We start from the raw sequence: 18814 nt of genomic DNA, 5'->3' as shown, positions 1-18814 counted from the left end.
AGGATTTGGCTTGTCTGGCACCTGGCTGGAAAACTGTTCTTGAAACTAGTCTTTATCTGACCTCTCTCCCATCTCCAGGGCATTTGTTTAAAGCAATAAGTGTTAAGTAAGTTTAGCACTATAGATGCCAGAGGAGGCACTGCCAGTAGAGCTAACAAGAAGCTGACCAAGAAAGCTTAAATTTATAAAGACAGGAAAAACTGGGGGATGAGGTGTTCTCAGGGTTTGTCTTTGAAAGGCTCTCATATATTTATTCCTGGGAGTCTGGAATGTAGGTTCATGTGCAGTACTGTGCATGTGCCCAGAAAAAAACCGGATGGGGGCCTGATCTCTCAATTCTGGCTGACTTGCCCTGCACAGGCAGGAAGTGAAGGCTAAGGCAGAGTGGTAAACTGTTGGGATAGTGAGGGGTGTCCCAACATACAAAGAACACCTGAGCACATTTAAGAAAATCTCTGTCCAGTCACTGGCTAACCAAGCAGAGACCTCAGTGGCCATAGAGGATAAAGAACAGAGACTAGGGAAGTCACTTAACAGCAGCAACCAAAAACAATAAATGGTAATAACAACAAATTCTTCAGAGGTAGGAAAATCTGATTATCAGAGTTACAACATTATTTTAAATGTCCAGTTTTTAACAACCATAACAATAAAAAAGTGCAAGACATTCAAAGAAACAGGAAAGTAGGACATATGCACAGGGTAAAAAGCAGTCAGTAGAAAGTGTCCCTGAGGAGGTAGGTATAGACAATGAATTTATCAAACAGAGACTTTAAATCAGCTATTATAAACATGTTCAAAATACTAAAGGAAAGCACGTCTAAAGAAATAAAGGAAAGTGTAAGAAAAATGTTTTACCCTATAGAGAATATTGATAAATAGACAAAAATTATTTAAAACAACAACAACAAAAAAAACACAAGTAGAAGTTCTAGTGTTAAAAAATACAACAATTGAAACAAAAAAATCACTAGAGAGACTCAATAACAAATATGAACTGGTAGAAAAAAAAATCAGCGAATTTTTGGATTATCCAATCCAAGAAAGAATTATTAAAAAATGAAGAAGAAAATGCACAGAGCCCCCACAGACCTATGGGACACCAGGTTCCAAGTATTTCAATGTATGCAAAATACAATGATAATGGAGCAGTTCTTGGTGTCTATTAGAATTAAGTAGGTATTGGGGCTGGGGATGTGGCTCAAGCGGTAGCGCGCTCGCCTGGCATGCGTGCGACCCGGGTTCGATCCTCAGCACCACATACCAACAAAGATGTTGTGTCCGCCGAGAACTAAAAAATAAATATTAAAAATTCTCTCTCTAAAAAAAAAAAAAGAATTAAGTAGGTATTAATCCAAACTATATTGTTTTAAGATGTTCACTCAAAAACAATCCAGTGAAAGAAACAAGGGGATTAAAGTGCATAATAGAAAATATCTATTTAACACAAGAGAAGACCATAATGAAAGAATAGAGGAATAAAAAAGGACATATAGGAAGAAGCTAAAAGTCAGAAATCAAGAATGCAGTCTATCTCAGTCTAAAAATTTTTTGACTTTCCATCTCAAGCAAGCTATATAAAAAATAACCATTATACCTTATTCAACCAAAAGGAACACTGAATAATTTAACACTCTGATGGCACATTAAGTTCTGGTTTCCCTAATTACGTGTCTGCCGTACATGTGTGCATACAAGCTCCACATGTGATAAATAGTCACATCATGTAAGTCACTTTCTTATAGACACACAGGCTGTGCACTTCACATGAAATCCACAGCTTCAAACGTGGCACAAATAAATGGCAAAGCTTCTGTCATTTTCCTTAAGTGTCACACTGTAACGCTGAAGGTGTCACACAGGCTCAAGCCTCACCCACCTTCAATGGTTTAGAAATGAAGAATTATGAGGGCGCTGGCAATCAACTGGGCACATCTCCCCACTGCAAGAAGGCCTCTCACAGCTTTTCTGAACAGCAGAGGTCCAGGCAGTCCTGGAATGCTGCCAGTGAAGAGCTGACCTTCTAAATCACTTGGGTCTCTCACAAGGCCATCTAACTATTAGAATGTGCTTCCTCCATTGTGATGAAAATGACTTCTACTCATGGCCCTGATTTTGCTCTTTGGATGAAGAAAGCTATTTAATCTTCCGACAGTCCCTCACGTAGCTGAAGACAGTTATCACACGTCCCTCAGCCATTTCTTCACTGGTCTAAATATTATCCATTTCCTTCAACTATCTATGACTGATTTCCATACACATCACTATCTGAATGAACCCTAATAGCTGTGCATTTATAGAGTTCCTCTTCAGCTAAGGTACTCAGAACCAAACAATCCTCCATATATGGGTTGCCAAGTGCCACAAACAATATGATCTCATCAGACATTAAGGTTTTTTGGTTTTGTTTTTTCCAGTGCTAATTCAAGCATCACAAATGCCTGTCAGATACCCTACCACTGAGCTATATTCCCAGCCCTTTTTGTTTTTTATTTTGAGACAGGGACTCAAAATAAGGGCCACACTAAGTTGCTGAGGCTGGCTTTGAACTTGCAATCCTCCTGCCTCAAGCCTTCCAAGCCACTGGGATTATAGGTATGCACCACTGCATCTGGCTACACCTAAATTCTTAACTTTCTAAACTTCTTATCTGTTTTAAGGGCCACCTCATTGCCTGTCCAATGCCCCTCAACATTTTAGCCCCCTCAGATCATCTCTGAATCCTGTTATCCACCGTACTAGCTAATTCTCCCATACATAAATGCCCTGCAAAATATGATATGTGGGCCTTCGTGTCTTAATTATTTTTTTTTACAAAAATTAACCAAGATGAGGCTGAGGCTGGACAGGGCCCTGTGGCAAACCACTGGAGTCCACCCCACTGCTGACATGGATCCATTAAGCAACTCACCCTGGGTAAGGCCACAGCATCAGTTACAAATCCACTTAACCACACTGTCATCCCACACTCTTCCATCTTAGCCATAAGGGCTCAGGAAACAAATCCTCATCTGATCACAAGTGGTCAGACAATAAAGAATGGAATAATGACTCAATAACACTGGAGCCCCAGTTTTGACTAGACAGAACACTGTGGTTTTATTTTTGGCATATGTGATCCACAGCTGAGCCTACCCATGACACCCTGGTAGTGTCTGTCCATCTGTCTGTGCCAGAGTGAGTGAGTCTGAGCAGTAGGCATTCAAGAAGCACAGAAAGGGATGGACCAACATCAGCTGTGATAGAGCCAGACCACAATTCAAATAATTTCAGAGCAGAGTACACCCCCTAACAGATCTCTGGAACTCAGGAGCAAATGAGCAATAAGATGAGGAGTAACCTATAGAAATCCTCCCAGGTTCTCCAAGGTAGAAAGTGCTAACCAAACACAGAGTAACTAACTCTGATCCTTGGGATACATGAGCCCTTTTTGTAAAAATTATAAAACAAAAATTTTTATAAAAATGTAACTACTGAACAAGACTCAGAATAGCAAAGAGGCCATAAAAATGTCATTATTACCTCATTAAATAGACCAGCACTACTCAAAGTGTGTTCAGCAGAACAATAGCTCCCCAGTGTGCTGATAAATTTCTTTTTTAAAATTTTTTTATAGTTGTAGATGGACAGAATAGCTTTATTTTATATATTTATTTGTATGTGGTGTTGCGGATCGAACCCAATGCCTCATGCATGCTAGGCAAGTGCTCTGCCACTGAGCCACAGCCCTAGCCACAACCCTGATAAGTTTCTTTAAAAAAAGGGGGGGTAGGGCTGGGGTTGTAGTTCAGTGGTTGAATGCTTGCCTGGCATATGTGAGGCACTGGGTTCGATCCTCAGCACCACATAAAAAAAAAATAAAGATATTATGTCCATGTACAACTAAAAAATTAAAAAATTATTTAAGAAAATAAAACTTAAAAAAAAAAGTATTCCACAATCAAGTCAGTCTAGGGAACATTGGTTTAAACAATACTAAGCAGGATTCTTTGTTGCAGTACTTCTCAGAGCTTTTCACAGACTGCTTATCTCTAAGATGGGAATGTAAGAAGCTGCGTTTCCCAGACTTTTTTGGTTCCCGACTTCTTCCTCCAAGGAGTGTTTCAAAAGCCCAGTGCTCTGCAGACAAATCAGTCAAGATGTAAGTTGGGCACCAACTACATCTATGACATTAAGGTCAGCAACTCTCATCAATACTTTACCTCAGTCTGCCATACTGACACCTACCTGCATGTGAGACCCAATCCACAGATGTACCCCGACTGAGGGCTGCTTCCCATTCTTGGGGAAACTATACATGGGAAAGTTTGGTTCCTGCTCATACAGTCAGTCTAGGTCAAAAGACTGAACCCAAAGAGAGACCTTTAAATTCTGGAGTCCAAAATCTTTTTTTCTCCCCTTCTCTCAGATGGAGCTTCTAAATCACTATTTTAATAGCATGCAAACCCAGTGCTCAGTGACTACAAATTAGAAGATCCCAAGTACATTAAACATGCTGGATGGGTTGTCATAAGAACTAAACCAAACATATTTCAGCCACTTTAAAATGGAGAAAGTTTATGCTCACTTTGGCAACACATATACTAAAATTGGAATGATACAGAGGTTAGCATGGCCCTTGCACAAGGATGACACACAAATTCATGAAGGGTTCCATATTTTTAGCTCAAGAATTAAAATCAAGAATCAATAAATGGGATGGATTTAAACTAAAAAGTTTCTTCTCAGCAAAAGAAACAACCTGTGAGGTGAAGAGAAAGCCTACATCTTGGGAGCAAATCTTTACCCCTCACACATCAGATAGAGCACTAATCTCTAGGGATATAAAGAACTCAAAAAGCTAAACACCAAAAAGTAAATAACCCAAGCAATAAATGGGCCAAGGATCTGAACAGACACTTCTCAGAAGATGATATACAGTTCACTCAATCAACAAATATATTATTGCTAGCAATCAGAGAAATGCAAATTAAAACCACTCTAAGATTTCATCTTACTCCAGTTGGAACGACTGCTATTATACATATAAACAACAATAAGTGTTGGTGAGGATGTGGGGAAAAAGGCACACTCATACACTGCTGGTGGAATTGCAAATTGGTGCAGCCAATATGGAAAGCAGTATGGAGACTGCTTGAAAAACTGGGAATGGAACCACCATTTGACCCAGCTTTCCCTCTCCTTGGTCTATACCCAAAGGACTGAAAAACAGCACACTACAGGGACACATCCCACATCAATGTTTATAGCAGCACAATTCACAAAGGCTAAACTGTGGAACCAACCTAGATGCCCTTCAGTAGATGAATGGATAAAGAAAATGTGACATTTAGACACAATGGAATATTATTCATCAATAAAAGAAAATAAAATCATGGCATTTGCAGGTAAATGGATGGCGTTGGAGAAGACAATGTTAAGTGAAGTTAGCCAATCCCAAAAAACCAAATGCTGAATGTTTTCTCTGATATAAGGAGGCTGATTCATAGTGGGGTAGGGAAGGGGAGCATGGGAGGAACAGACGAACTCTAGATAGGTCAGAGGGGTGGGAACAGAAGGGAGGGGGCATGGGGTTAGAAATGATAGTGGAATTGATGATCATCATTATCCAAAGTACATGTATGAAGAAAAAAAAATGGAGAAAGTTCTCAGTGGGACTTTCAGGAACCGCAAACATCTCAGACCTTCTATCAGCTCCAAAGAAGATCCAAGTTGTTTTAAATAACAATCTGAAAACTGCAAAACAGGTTTACGAACTAAAAAACTGAGAATAAAAAGTTGACATTTTGGTGCATTATCCATATCACTAATGCCAGAACTCAGTTCTTAGTCTACAAAAAATAATATTCAGGATCCCGGATTATACACACACATACACACCCCTATATGTTTGAGGGATTTACAAAAGGTAGAGGTGAGAATTACTTCCAAAAAGGGATCAGGATTGTACCCACAATTATGCATTAAAAATGAAAGTATGCCAGCAATTTCTTTAGCAAACTATAAATGGAAGGTGCTTTTTAACTTCTTTTAAAGGAGAAGAAAAATGACAGCCTTTAAGAATTTAATTCTGAAGAAAAAAAATCAGCAAGGATCTAGTTAAAACTTTCACAAGCAAAATTTAAAGGGGCTAACCAAAAGAAAATCTTTCTAATTGTTTTGATTTCTTGACTTATATTAAATGTAGCAAGTTTACAAGCCTGAATTTTCCAAAGGTCCAATGGTCTTTCTTTAATTCACCAGAATTGAAAGGCCCTGGCTCAGTGAAAGCCCCACTGAGTGAGCCTCAGCTGCAAGAATTTGCTAATAAAAGTGTCTCTAGCATTTTGTTTTATAGCACCACTGTGAATCACCACATTTGGGGTGGGGGATGGGGAGGAGTGAGCTGGTGGCTGGAAAATTAGCTGTGTTAGCTCTGCCTGGATTAAAATTATCAACAAAGATTACAAAAGGGAAATGTCATTGTTCCATTCACAACTTCACATACCACATCTGCTTGGGGAGAACACACCATATCCATAGACATCCCTGAACACCCTCCTCTTCCCACATGCACTTCCTTCATGTTCTCTTGAGTTACCTGCCTCAAATACTATTGACGTGCAAAGGGCTGGCAAGTTAACATCTCCAATCCAGAGCTCAACCCAGAACTCACCTTCAGCCTCACACCTGACTACTGGTCTTCCCCTCAAACCTGCTCATCACACAGTTTTCACCTTCTCAGCAAATTGCAAGCTCATCCTTCCAGTTCCTTAGTCCACACCTCAGAAGTCTTAGCTGACTTTTCTTTCTCTTCCTGCATTCAACCCATCAGCAATTCTGACTCTGCCCACTTCTGCTGAGGCAAGCCTGGCCCAGCCAACATTCTCTTCTCTGGATGATTTCAGGTCAGAGTGGTCTCTCTACTGCCATGCTTATCCCCCAACAGCCTATTCCCCACACAGCAGCCAAAATGATCCCACTTAAAAAGAAAGTCAGGGGCTAGAGGTGTAGGTCAGTGGTTGAGTGCCTGCCTAGTATGCACAAGGCCCTGGGTTCCATCCCCAGTACTACAAAACAAATAAAATAAATCAAAGTAAGCCTTTGTCACTCCTCTGCTCAAAACACTCAAAGCCTTCCCAGGCCACTCAGAATGAAGCTTCAAATTCTTTTAGTGGGCTAAAACGCCTTTTACATTCTGACCATCCTTCCTCTTATTCCCTCCCACTCTATTAGTTTCTTCCTCTTATTCCCTCCCACTCCATTAGTGCCACTCTATTAGTTTCTCATGGTTACTCTAACACACTACCAAACTTAGTGATGTAAAACAACAGAGATTTCCTCTCACAGTGCTGGAGGCCAGAAGTCTAAAATCAAGGTAGTAGTTGCATTCTTCCTGGAGGCTCCAGGGGAAATATATTTCTTTCCTTTCGCAGCTTCTAGCTGCCATCTCTACTCCTTAGCTTGGACCCCTTATTCCATCTTCAAAGCCAGAAGCAAGTTACCTCTTCTCTGAGCCTTGTAATTACATTAAGCCCACCTGGATAATTCAAGATAATCCCCCATCTCATCTCAAGATCCTTAACTTAATCCTATTTGCAAAGGCCCTTTACCATGAAAGCATGTTCACAGGGTCCAGTGACTAGGACATGGACACATCTGGAAATCCATTATACAGTATACCACAACCCAGTCACTCTGACTTTCCTGCCATCCATCACATACCACAGACCCTGTTTCAAGTGAAACTCAACTGTATCTGCCTCAGGGCTTTTGCCAGAGTCCTGTACAGTTTCCTCTGCCCTACCTTCCAGTCTCTGCTCAAAGGTCACCTTCTCTATGAAGTCTTCCCTGTCCTCTTAAAAGTGCAACATCACCTCTGCTGTCTTGTTCTACGACATAGCACATATCACATACTCTACTTTTGCTGCCAGGTTTGTCTTTTAGGGAGACATACTCTATATAATGAGGTGTTTATTGCATACAATGTAAGCCCTCTGAAAAGTAGGGGTTTTATCTGAGATGTTCACTGCTGAGCTTGCTGTCTAGAATGGCATCTGGCACACAGCAATCCTCTGTAAATAATCAAATGATATGTAAGAATAAGGCCAACTTTTTAAAAATTCAACTTTAAAAGAAAATTGCTTTCATTTTCAAAGTTCATATAAACAGCTCAGTTCCTGACATGGGCTGCCCTCAACAGGCTCTGACTTTCTCACTCACAGCCATTCTCTTGCTTTCTGCTTTTATTATCTTCTTCTTCAACTTTCTAATTATGGAAAATTTCAAACACACAAAAGTCAAGTGAACAGAGTAAAGAACTCCCAAGTAGCTCCTACTCAGTTTAATGACTGTCAATACTTGGCCATTCTTGTTTTCTCTAGGTCTAGATTTTTCTCTAGGTCTACTTTTTAGAGTTGTTTCGGCTTTTCCTGAACCCCTGATTTAAGAAGGCAACCACTGCAACCAGGTGAATTAAAAGTGCTTGGGTCGTGGACATACACGGGACCTTCTACATCTCTCCCTAAAAGACAAACCTGGCAGCAAAAGTAGAAGTTGAGAACTAAAAGGGAATCCTGCCAACAACACAGATCTGCAAAATCATTGTTGCCTGAGGATTAATGCAGCCTCACTTGGATATGGATTCCTGACTGTCAAAAACTTCACTAAAATTATAATGCTTTAGCTATAAAAACACAGGATTTAGTTTTTCCTATGTGAACATATAGTAAGATCATGAGATCACATTCCTTGAAACTAGAAATATCAATCTAATATATTGAGCCTTAGCTCTAGAATTATTTATTTTGCCATCACCTACTTCTTCCTCACCAATATTATCACAATCTTTAGTTTTTCACCTCTGCATCTTCCTGCCTTTCCCTTTGTTGCTTTCTTTATTTCCATTTTCCAGCCTTTTACATGAAAAACAAGACATAATTGCCTATGCAGCTAAATTTCTAAGTATTACAAATGAGTAAATACATACAATGAAAAATATTATATCTTTTGAAAAACTGAAAACAAAAACAGACAAAACTATAGAGATGGAGAACCAATCAGTGGTTGACAGGGGTTAGTGGAGGGGATAGAAGGTTAAGGTCAGGGTAGCTATAGAAGGATAGCACAAGAAATCCATATAATTATATTGACTGTGGTAGTAGTTCATGGATTTACACTTGTGATAAAGTCACACAGAATTAAAATCACACCTGTAAAACTGCTGCAACTTGAATACACTTTGTGGATTGTCAAAATGTCAACTTCCTGGTTTGATATCATTTTATAATTATGCAACATATTACTGATGGAAAAAACTAGGGGTACTATTTTTTTGCAACATCTCATGAATTTATAATTATTTTTAAAGTTTTTAAAAATGCATACTTAAAAAACCAACCCTCCTCAGTCCAGTCAGGGTTGGTGCCACATGTCTGTAATCCTATGTACTGAGAAGGCTGAGGTAGAAGAATCAAGGCCAGTCTGGTCAACTTAGTGAGACTCTGTCTCAAATATAAAAACAAAAAAAAGGTTGGGGAAGTAGCTCAGTGGTAGAGCACTTGCCTTACATAAGTGAGGCCCTCAGTTCAATCTCCAATATTACCAAAAGAGAAAGAAAAAAAATTATCAGTGTTGTAATGTAACAGTAAACTTAACTTTTCTCATTAAAGCCAAACAATCTGTAATTCTAAAATTGATGATTTTGTCACTATTATCCAGTTTAAAATATTAACTTTTAATATGCCAGGAATCCTGTGTATATGAAAAAGGATGAACATAAAATTATAAATAACAAAATGATAAAGCTGTTCAATGAAGGGTCCAATGAATAACTTTGCTTACTAACAGCCACACTGTGTTTCAGGATGAAGCACTCCCAAAGATACTAAGTCCCTTGAGGGTTATCCAACAATAACAAGAAGCTAGAGAGGTCAGCATCAGAAGTGCACAAGAATCACCAACCAAGGTAGAGGACTTCAGTTCTGGAAACATAAAGCAAAAAAAGGAGGGAATGTGGAAACAAGGCAAAGTCGAAGCAAAATCAGTTCTCCAGCAGAGTTTGAGGCATAATTAAATCTCAAAAGGCCTCCCCAGTAAGGAACCTCACTGTTAGTTACCAATTTGGCATAAAGATCTAAGCAAACAGGTTTTCTCCAAGGCCGTATACATAGTTCATGATGCCAATTCCACATAACTGGCCCAATTTCATTAAAATCCCAAGCTACCTAGATTCAAAGAGAAAAAGACAGAGGAGACAGAGAGAGTAAGCCCCCTCTAACACAAAAATCGTAAAGCAGCAGGACATTCCAACCAATAGAACAACTGTTCCCCTGTTTCAAAAATAAAAACACCACAAGAAACAAATGAAAATGCTACTTATATTTATTATTTTGTGGTTTATTTTAATGATTGAAGAAACAAAGCCAATTCTATAAACTACTGCATGTCCATCATTATCTTCACGTCAAAGCTCTAGAAAAATCCTGGTTACACACATCGCAGCTAACTTAGCCACTGGTATTTTTTAAAATATTTTTTTAGTTGTTGATAGACCTTTATTTATTTATATATGGTGCTGAGAATCAAACCCAGCTCATACATGCCAGGCAAGTGCGCTAATGCCAAGCCCCAGCCCCAGCCCTAGTCACTGCAAGTTAAAGGGGCTCTGTTTAAGAATATTTTCTATTCTTATACATGTGCTCTTAGACCTAGGCTAACAACAATAAACAAATCCAACTGGCCAAAGAAGGAAGAATTCTGGTGGACAATTGGACCACTGTGTTGCAAATTATACTGTTCACACCTGCAGAATAATCTCACCAGCATAACCAATCTATCCTGAAATACAGCTCCACTGTACCAAAAGGGGGATCTCTTCTTCCACTAGATCCTATCTTCCACTGAAAAACTCTTTGGATGAGAAAATCAGCAACAGATGTGAAAGCCACATGGCTTTCGACAAAGCGGGAAAGCAAAAAGCAATGTAAAAAGAAATTATTCCTTAAACAGCAGCTCACTATCAAGAATGAAGATTTTATCGTCTAATGCTGACTTTGTGTAAAGCAGCTAGTTATTAGACCCTGTTCCAAGACTTCAGCTAACAGCATCAGGCTCAAATCCAGGAGCTGGACTCATTTAGCAACACTCTTGTTTTCAACTCTTGGGAGCAGGGCCAATGTGTAAAGTTAGAATATAACAAATCAGATTTCCAAAGGGAAAGAAGACAATATAGGTACTCTTATTTAATACAACTGATAGGCTCTGGGCCTGGTTCACACTTCAGCACATTGAGTTTCAGTTTTAAATAATTTCCATCGTTTCTTAAAGACACACACTACACATCCAAAAATATTTGCAGCATCTCCACTGAAGTAATACTGAGGCAATTAAGAATACTGAAAAATTCTTTCAAACTCACATTTAAGTAGAAAAAAATGATTAAGCAAAATGTGTCATGAAAATTAGTATCACACCACAAACTCTCTAAATTGTCCTGTATCACGTGTGATTTCACCCAACTGCCAACAACATAGCAAGTTCTATAGTCCAAATCTGACTTTTACCACTCTCAAACTGCCTTAATATCCTGGACTTCACGTTCTTGGGGTGCTTTGGATTTTAGTGTACAGTCTTCTTACTAGTGAATTTTACCAAACCTTTCCTCTTGGAAGATATCTCCACCTGTGTAAAATGCATTATAGAATCCAAGGATGAAAATGGTAACCACTAAACAAAATCATTTTTTGGCAGTCAAGAGAATGGATCCTCCAATATCTTCTAGGGAATATCATAAAAAGCATATGATCTGCATTCATACACACTTAATAAAAAATCAATGGGAATCCATAAATGTGATATACATGAACAGAATGAAGGACAAATTCATATGATAATCTCAAAAACACCAAAAAAAAAAGCATTTAATGAATTTCAACATCTTTTTTATGATAAAAACTCTTTAAGAAACCAAATATAGAAGGAATATACGTCAGCACAATGACAGATAAGTAGCATCACACTCAACTATAAATGCTGAGGGTTTCCTCTAAGACCAGGAATAAGACAAGGGTGCCCACACTCCCCGCTTGCATTCAACATAGGGCTGGAAGTCCCAGATGGAGTAAGGGGACGTTCAGATTGGAAGGGAAGAGGTCTCCTTGTCCCTGTTGGCCTACAGTGTGATCTTTTATATATAGAAAACCCTAAAGACTCCAACTAAAATACAGTCAGAACTAATAAATAGATTCAGTAAAGCTGTAGGATACAAAAATCAACATTCAAAAATCAGTAGCTTTTGTATTATGTTAACAAGGAACTGACTATTCAAAAAATAAATCAATGATCCCATTCACCATAGCTACAAAAAAAAAAAAGCAAAATACTTAAGAAATGAATTCTACCACAAAGATTAAAGACTGAAAACTATAAACATTAATGAAGGAAACTGAAGGAGACATAAATAAATGGAAAAATACCCGTGTTCATGAATCAGAACCATTCCATCAAAAGCACTCTACAAATCAATGCAATACCCATCAAAATTCCAAAGACATTTTTCTCAGAAAGAAAAAAATATATACAAAATTTGTTACCACAAAAGACCCTGAGTAGACAAAGTAATCTTGAGTCAAAAGAAAAATACTGGAGGCATCATACTACCTGCCTTAAAAACATACCACAAAAGCTGACCAGAGTGGCACAAGTCTGTAATTCCAACAACTCAGGAGGCTAAGGAGGGAGGATCACAAGTTCAAGGCCAGCCTCAGCAACCTAGAGAGTCCTAAGTAACTTAGTGAGACCCTTCTTGGAATAAAAAATAAAAAGGGCTGGGGATATGGCTCAGTGGTCAAGCAGCCCTAGGTTCAATTCCCAGTACAAAAAAATGCACACACACACACACACACACACACACACACACACACACACACACATATATATCACACATATACACATACACACACCATAAAGCTACAGTAATTGAAGCAGTATGGTACTGGCATAAAAATAGATATACATAGACCAACAAAACAGAACAGAGAACACAGAAATAAACCCCTGCATTTACATTTAATTGGTTTTCAACAATGGTGTCAAGAACACACAATGTGGAAAAGATAGTCTAATGAATCACACTGGGAAAACTGAATATTCCCACACAGAAGAATGAAATTAGACCCTTATCTCACACCCACATACAAAACTCAACTCAAAATGGATTCAAGTCTTAAGTGTAAGACCTGAAACGATAAAACTACTAGATGAAAACAGGAGAAAAGCTTATTGACACTTGTGCGGGCAATGATTTTTCTGAATATGACCCAAAAGAACAGGCACAAAAGCAAAAATAGACAAACAGGATGAGAACTGTTTACTCTGTACAGCAAAGAAAATAGTCAACAGAATGAAGAGACAACCTATGGTATAAGAGAAAATATCTGCAAATCACACATCTGATAAAGAATATCGAAAAACATCTAAGGTACTCAATAATCAGAGAACAAGTAATTTGATTTAAAAATGAGCCTAGCACCTGAACAGACATCTCTCAAAGATATACAAGTGGCTGACAGGAATATAAACATCACTAATCAGGAGACAAATGCAAATTAAAACCTCAAGGAAACACCACCTCCCACTGTCAAAATGGCTGTTATCAAAAAGACAAAGGATAACAAGTCCGGAGAGGCTGTGGAAAGAAGGGAAGCCTGCAACTCTACTGGTGAGAATGTAAATTGGTAGAGAAAACTGTGGAGGTTTCTTTCAAACAGCAAAACTACAACTACCCTGTGATCCAGTTGTTTCACTGCTGGGTATAAATCTAAAGAAAAGAAAATCAGCAGGTCGAAGAGAGAGCTTCACTCCCATGCTCACCACAGCATTATTCACCAGAGTCCAGACACAGAATGAACAGATGACTGCATAAGGAAAATGGGGTGCATACGCACAATGGAATACTAGTCAACCTGAAAAAAAAGGAGCTCCTTCCACCTGTGACATAAATGTGTCTAGAGGGCATTATGTTCAATGAAATAAACCAGGCCCAGAAAGACAAATACAACATGATCCCACATGATCCCACATGATATATGTAGAATCTAAAAAAATTGAATTCCTGGTAATTTCTGCTGCTAGAGAGGAGACAGAGGTTGCAAGGAGGGATCCAGGAGTTGGAGAGATACTGGTCAAAGGATATGTCAAAAAAGAGGAAATAGTTCAAGATTTCTACAAGAGATCTACTGCACAACATGATGACTATAGTTAATAATAACGTATTGTATACTTGAAAAATCCCTAGAGAACATATTTTAAAATGTTCTCACCACAAAATAACAAGAGTATGTGAGCTAACACATATGGTAATTAGCTTGACTGAGCCATTCCACGATGTATACATATTGTACAAAATAAGTAAGATTTTTATCAATTGAAAAGATGAATTAAGGGGCTGGGGTGGTGGCTCAGCGGTAGAGCGCTCGCCTAGCATGTGTGAGGCTAAAAAGGATAAAGAGAAATCAAGTATATACTCTCAGCCAAAATGATGAGAACAAAAGAACAACTTTAGTGACATAAACACTTGCCTCTCAAAGTGTGGCCAAAGATAAGTGGTGACACCTGGTCACAAATGTGGACCACTGGGCCCCACCCCAGATCTCCTCAATTCAAATATGAATATTACAGATATCCCCCATGATACATGCACACAATGAAGCGTGCCCTAGATGATATCTCCCAACAATCCACCCCCTGGTAGTATGCCCCAGAGTCAGCATTAAATGGGTGACATTGATCTTCAATTCCCTGGTGGGTCTCAGTTTTCACATACCTCTACCTCACTGAATGGGATTCTGGAGCTTAAAGGGTAATTTGGACTATATGCCTAAAACATGACTTCACTGTTCTGTCCCTGAACTGACCCTCAGCTCCCATCCTAACAACTAGCCTGATTTAATCAAGGACTCACATCTTTGCACTAAAAACTGTGAGTACATTAACAGTGTAGGCAGGCTCAATAAAGGCGGAGCCCAGAACTGTCAGCTTTGAGCTCAGTGCCACAGGTCAGCCACAACTCAGAATGCAGGAAGAAGAGAGCTCTTGAGTTCACAATCACAGAAAGATAAACACCAAGTGGTGATGTGCAGCACGGTCCTTTCTTTAAGTTCAAGGTTGCCTTCCTTCAAATAAAGTCACTATGCAATTCACTAATCCTATAAAGCTTGTAACTCTATAAATTTCTGTTATCCAGGGGTTTTAATCACACATGGTAGAAAATCTGAACATCTGTTTAATAACAGCTTACCTGTGCACACCTTCCTAGCTCCTTCCTGTCCAGATACTGAAATATATTGATTGCCAATTCATAAGGCAGCTGGACATCAAAGAAGGGCACATCATCCATTTCATTCTGAGGAGAAAAAAAAACAAGCTTAAAATTCTGAAATATGAAAATAACTCACATCTTCAGGCCTTTTAAGTTACCAGAGATACTCTTAGGTGGTAACAAGAGAGATAAGGCTGTTTCCCAGAAGGGAAGTACTCTATTTCGCAAAGAAGTCATGGGACTAATTCAGAACTTGCCAGCCACTCTTAATTCTCTGACCCCCCACAAACCTCACATACACTTACAAAATCCACATGACCTGGGATACACTACAAAAATAGATGCAAAGGTTTATGGAAGGCCTCCTGCCTTCTAAGGCAAAGTGAGCAGCAGCCGTCAAGAAAGTGAGCCTGCAAGTGAGGGAAGCCACCCCTCTTTCCAGGACAACTGCTACTCTCCCCACCTCAGAGAAGGGGCACACCCAAAGCTGGAGAAATGCTGACCTGGGTCACTGAAGTGTTTTCAAACCAGGGAAAGAATAGGGCAGTGAACATGAGTAAAAAGTCAACATGCCCAATGCTCTCTAGATGGAGGTGAACCCGTCCCTCTGCGAGGTTTCCTAATGCTCTCAGGGGCTTATGCTGGTTAACCTGAGCAAGCCAGTGCAAACAAAGAGTTCTTCTTCGGTGTCATTTATTAATGCAGAGAAATGAGAGCTCGCCTGCCTTTGGGTAAGCAATTAGAGATGAGGTAACAGCTTCAGCTCGAGATAAGGCTGTCATGACGACCCTGGTGGCACAAAGCAATACATGCGAGAACAGGGAAAAGCCAAGTGTGCATGTGTGCCCCTCTGCCTGTTCCCAAATCCACCTGCCAAAGCTCACTGTGGCATGGTATGTGCCTTGCAAAGCTAGGGAAAGCTGTGCTCTTTATCCCGGCAGAACTCACTTAATAAAATTCATTTTTAATAGGCTTTGGCTGACATCAGTGACTTATTGGTTGCAGGCAAATTGTTAATTCACTACTCAAATACAACAGTTTTGTGTGTTGTGAGACTGCAGTCCCAAAATAGAAAATAGTCTCAGCATTGTTAATGGAGTGTGAGCGCTAATTTAGACCCCACCACAACCCAGGATAAAGATTATTCTGGAATTGTATTCCTATTCATTTAAGAGTCTCAGGGATAAGGAAACTCTGGAGCATAAGGAAATGTGGTGCTCAACTGTAAAAACAGTGCAAGGTGAAGTATGAGAGCCAAAAAAGCTCTCTAGAGGGAAAAAAAGTGAGAGCTGACAGTCCTCTGTGGACAAAGAAGGAACAGAATGTTAAAACAGGAGAGAAGCGTTGGCCATACAGACAAAAACAGGAAAAAATCTGCAAGGGTAATTGGAAAACACAGGATCTTTGCCTAGAAAAATAATGGAAAGTCATTGGTCTCGCTTCAGGCGAGGTCCCCTCCCACAACTAACTGGCTTCACTCAGCTCAGATACACCTGGGGACACCTCACAACCCACCAGAGGGAGTCCCAGCTGGTCAGGGAAAGCATGCACAAGACAAGACTGCTGCGCGCACCTCTGGACTCCCTCCTGCTCTCCCCTTTAGATTATTAAGACCGTAGTAAAGTAGAAAGGCCTACATTACCCACTTAGAAAGAAACAAGAGAAAACTGTTCCTTATCCTCATACAAGCAGAAAATACAGAGGGAAAAGCCCACTCTTCAAAACTGAAGTCTCCTTTTGTGACTTGTCAGGACTTGCTTTCTTCAGTAGGTCCCGTTCAGGATGCTCCATGACCTAGTTTCTGGATTTGATACTCTGATGAGGAATGAGACATCATCATCTTTGTTTTTATTCTGGTGCAGAAAAGTCACACTTTTGGTGGCTGCAGTTCCTGTCTTAGGTCTACACAGCTGGCCTATCCTCCATCCTCATTCTGGAAGACAGCACCTCTATCCTAGCATACCCAACCCTGCCATGGTCCCTCTTGATCCCAAACACCACCATCTCTAGGAGCCTTGGAGGCTCAGAGCAGATCCCAACTGGTTTCAACTGATGATAAAGCTAATTGTTACCTTACTAGCCAAGCCAGCAGTCTAACTTCATCTGAGTTTCCTCATCTATAAAACAGACCCAGTATAACAACCCCATGAACATGTTATTACAGATAAAATGAGATAATACACGGAGAGAGCTTGGCACATGTACCAGGACTAAGCATGCAATATATGATTGTGAATACTGCTATTCATTTTCCTTGAGGGACTTTTGTCTATTTCTTCAACAAACAGGTGTTCCCCCTCTCATGACACTCCTAAACCAGCTTGTTTACACATTATATTTATTGTCACATACAAGCAGATGACAATCAGAGCAATAGCAAAAGGCTGGCAGAGGCTAAGCTACTCAGAAGTCTGAACACCAAGTACAATACAACAGGGATTCTTTAAAGTTAAAACAATCAACTTTAAAAGGGCAGTCCTCTATAGTGAGTCAGGAAGGATTCCTTCTGGTGCACACTGGATGGAAAGGAGGCATTTCCCCCAGGCTGCAGTGACCAGTAAGTGGTGTTATGGCCACCATTACAACAGTCAGTCAGATGCTACACTGGTCTGTTAATGCACAGGCAGTGATGGATAATTTCTAAGTCCTGGAGAGAAACCAAAGCATTATATTGTAAATATGTAAACACCAACAGTCCAAAGACAAACTTTTTTAAAAATCAGTGTGCTCTTAGAATTACATCTCATCGATCATCAATCCAAAACAGATCAAGTCCCAGACTTTCATATAATAATAATTGATTTTCCCTGTTGTTCCACTGACTAGAGAACAGCAGGAAGATCCACATCTTAAGACATACATAGCTGGATGAGGTGGCACATGCCTGCAATCCCAGCTATCAGGAGGCTGAAGCAGAAGGATCACAAGTTCAAACCCAACCAGGGGCAACTTAGATGGTGTCTCAGAGAAAAAAAGGACAGGGGGCAGAGGGCTGGGGACATGGCTCAGTGGTAGAGCTAGCATGTTCCAGGACCTGGGTTGGATCCCCACTACATAAAAAGAAATATGTTGACCCACAAGGTCAGGAGATCAAACGTTGCAGCTTCATGCTGCACAAGGCATTCATTCAATGGCTCTAGTAGTGGACACCGCAAGTCCTCCTTCAGATCCGATGAACTCATTCTACCTGATGAAAATGCTACCTGCCAGTGATTCAGAGCTGAGTGATTCCTAGACACTACCCTTGGCCAAAGAAGCTTCCTTACCAAAGAAACATCTCCTCCCAGAGGGCAGCCTGCATCTGCTGATTAGTCAGTGCCTATATACAACAGCCCGGCCCTGTTGCCTCAAAGCTGGATCTTTCCAAAAGACCAAGCCACTAAACCACCTACCTGAAATATCTGTCTCAGAGTCTGTTTTGTGTAGAGTAAAAACTTTTTTCTCAAACCAACAGAAATGGTGGTCTTGTGTCCAATTCATCCCCAAGGATTCCTCTGTACAATTCCAGAGACATCG

The 18814-nt window shown here is 39.9% G+C and overlaps 1 protein-coding gene and 1 non-coding gene across 3 annotated transcripts in view; one reads left to right on the top strand and one right to left on the bottom strand.

Moving 5' to 3' along the window:
* Fbxw8 (F-box and WD repeat domain containing 8) overlaps positions 1 to 18814 on the bottom strand; it is a 111941-nt gene that overhangs the window by 84592 nt on the left and 8535 nt on the right. Inside the window, exon 2 of one of the 2 annotated variants that reach the window (XM_078039099.1) lies at positions 15278 to 15382. The exons of the other annotated variant lie outside the window; for it this stretch is intronic. Coding sequence (XP_077895225.1) covers positions 15278 to 15382 — 105 coding nt within the window. The remainder of the gene's footprint in view (positions 1 to 15277; positions 15383 to 18814) is intronic. 2 annotated transcript variants of the gene reach the window in all.
* On the top strand, positions 4560 to 4663 carry LOC120892180 (U6 spliceosomal RNA). The gene has a single exon (XR_005736834.1). It is a non-coding gene; the product is annotated as a U6 spliceosomal RNA (small nuclear RNA).

The sequence above is a fragment of the Ictidomys tridecemlineatus genome, chromosome 2, assembly GCF_052094955.1.
Source record: "Ictidomys tridecemlineatus isolate mIctTri1 chromosome 2, mIctTri1.hap1, whole genome shotgun sequence".
Taxonomy (NCBI): Eukaryota; Metazoa; Chordata; class Mammalia; order Rodentia; family Sciuridae; genus Ictidomys; species Ictidomys tridecemlineatus.
This window is presented reverse-complemented; position numbering and strand designations above follow the sequence as displayed.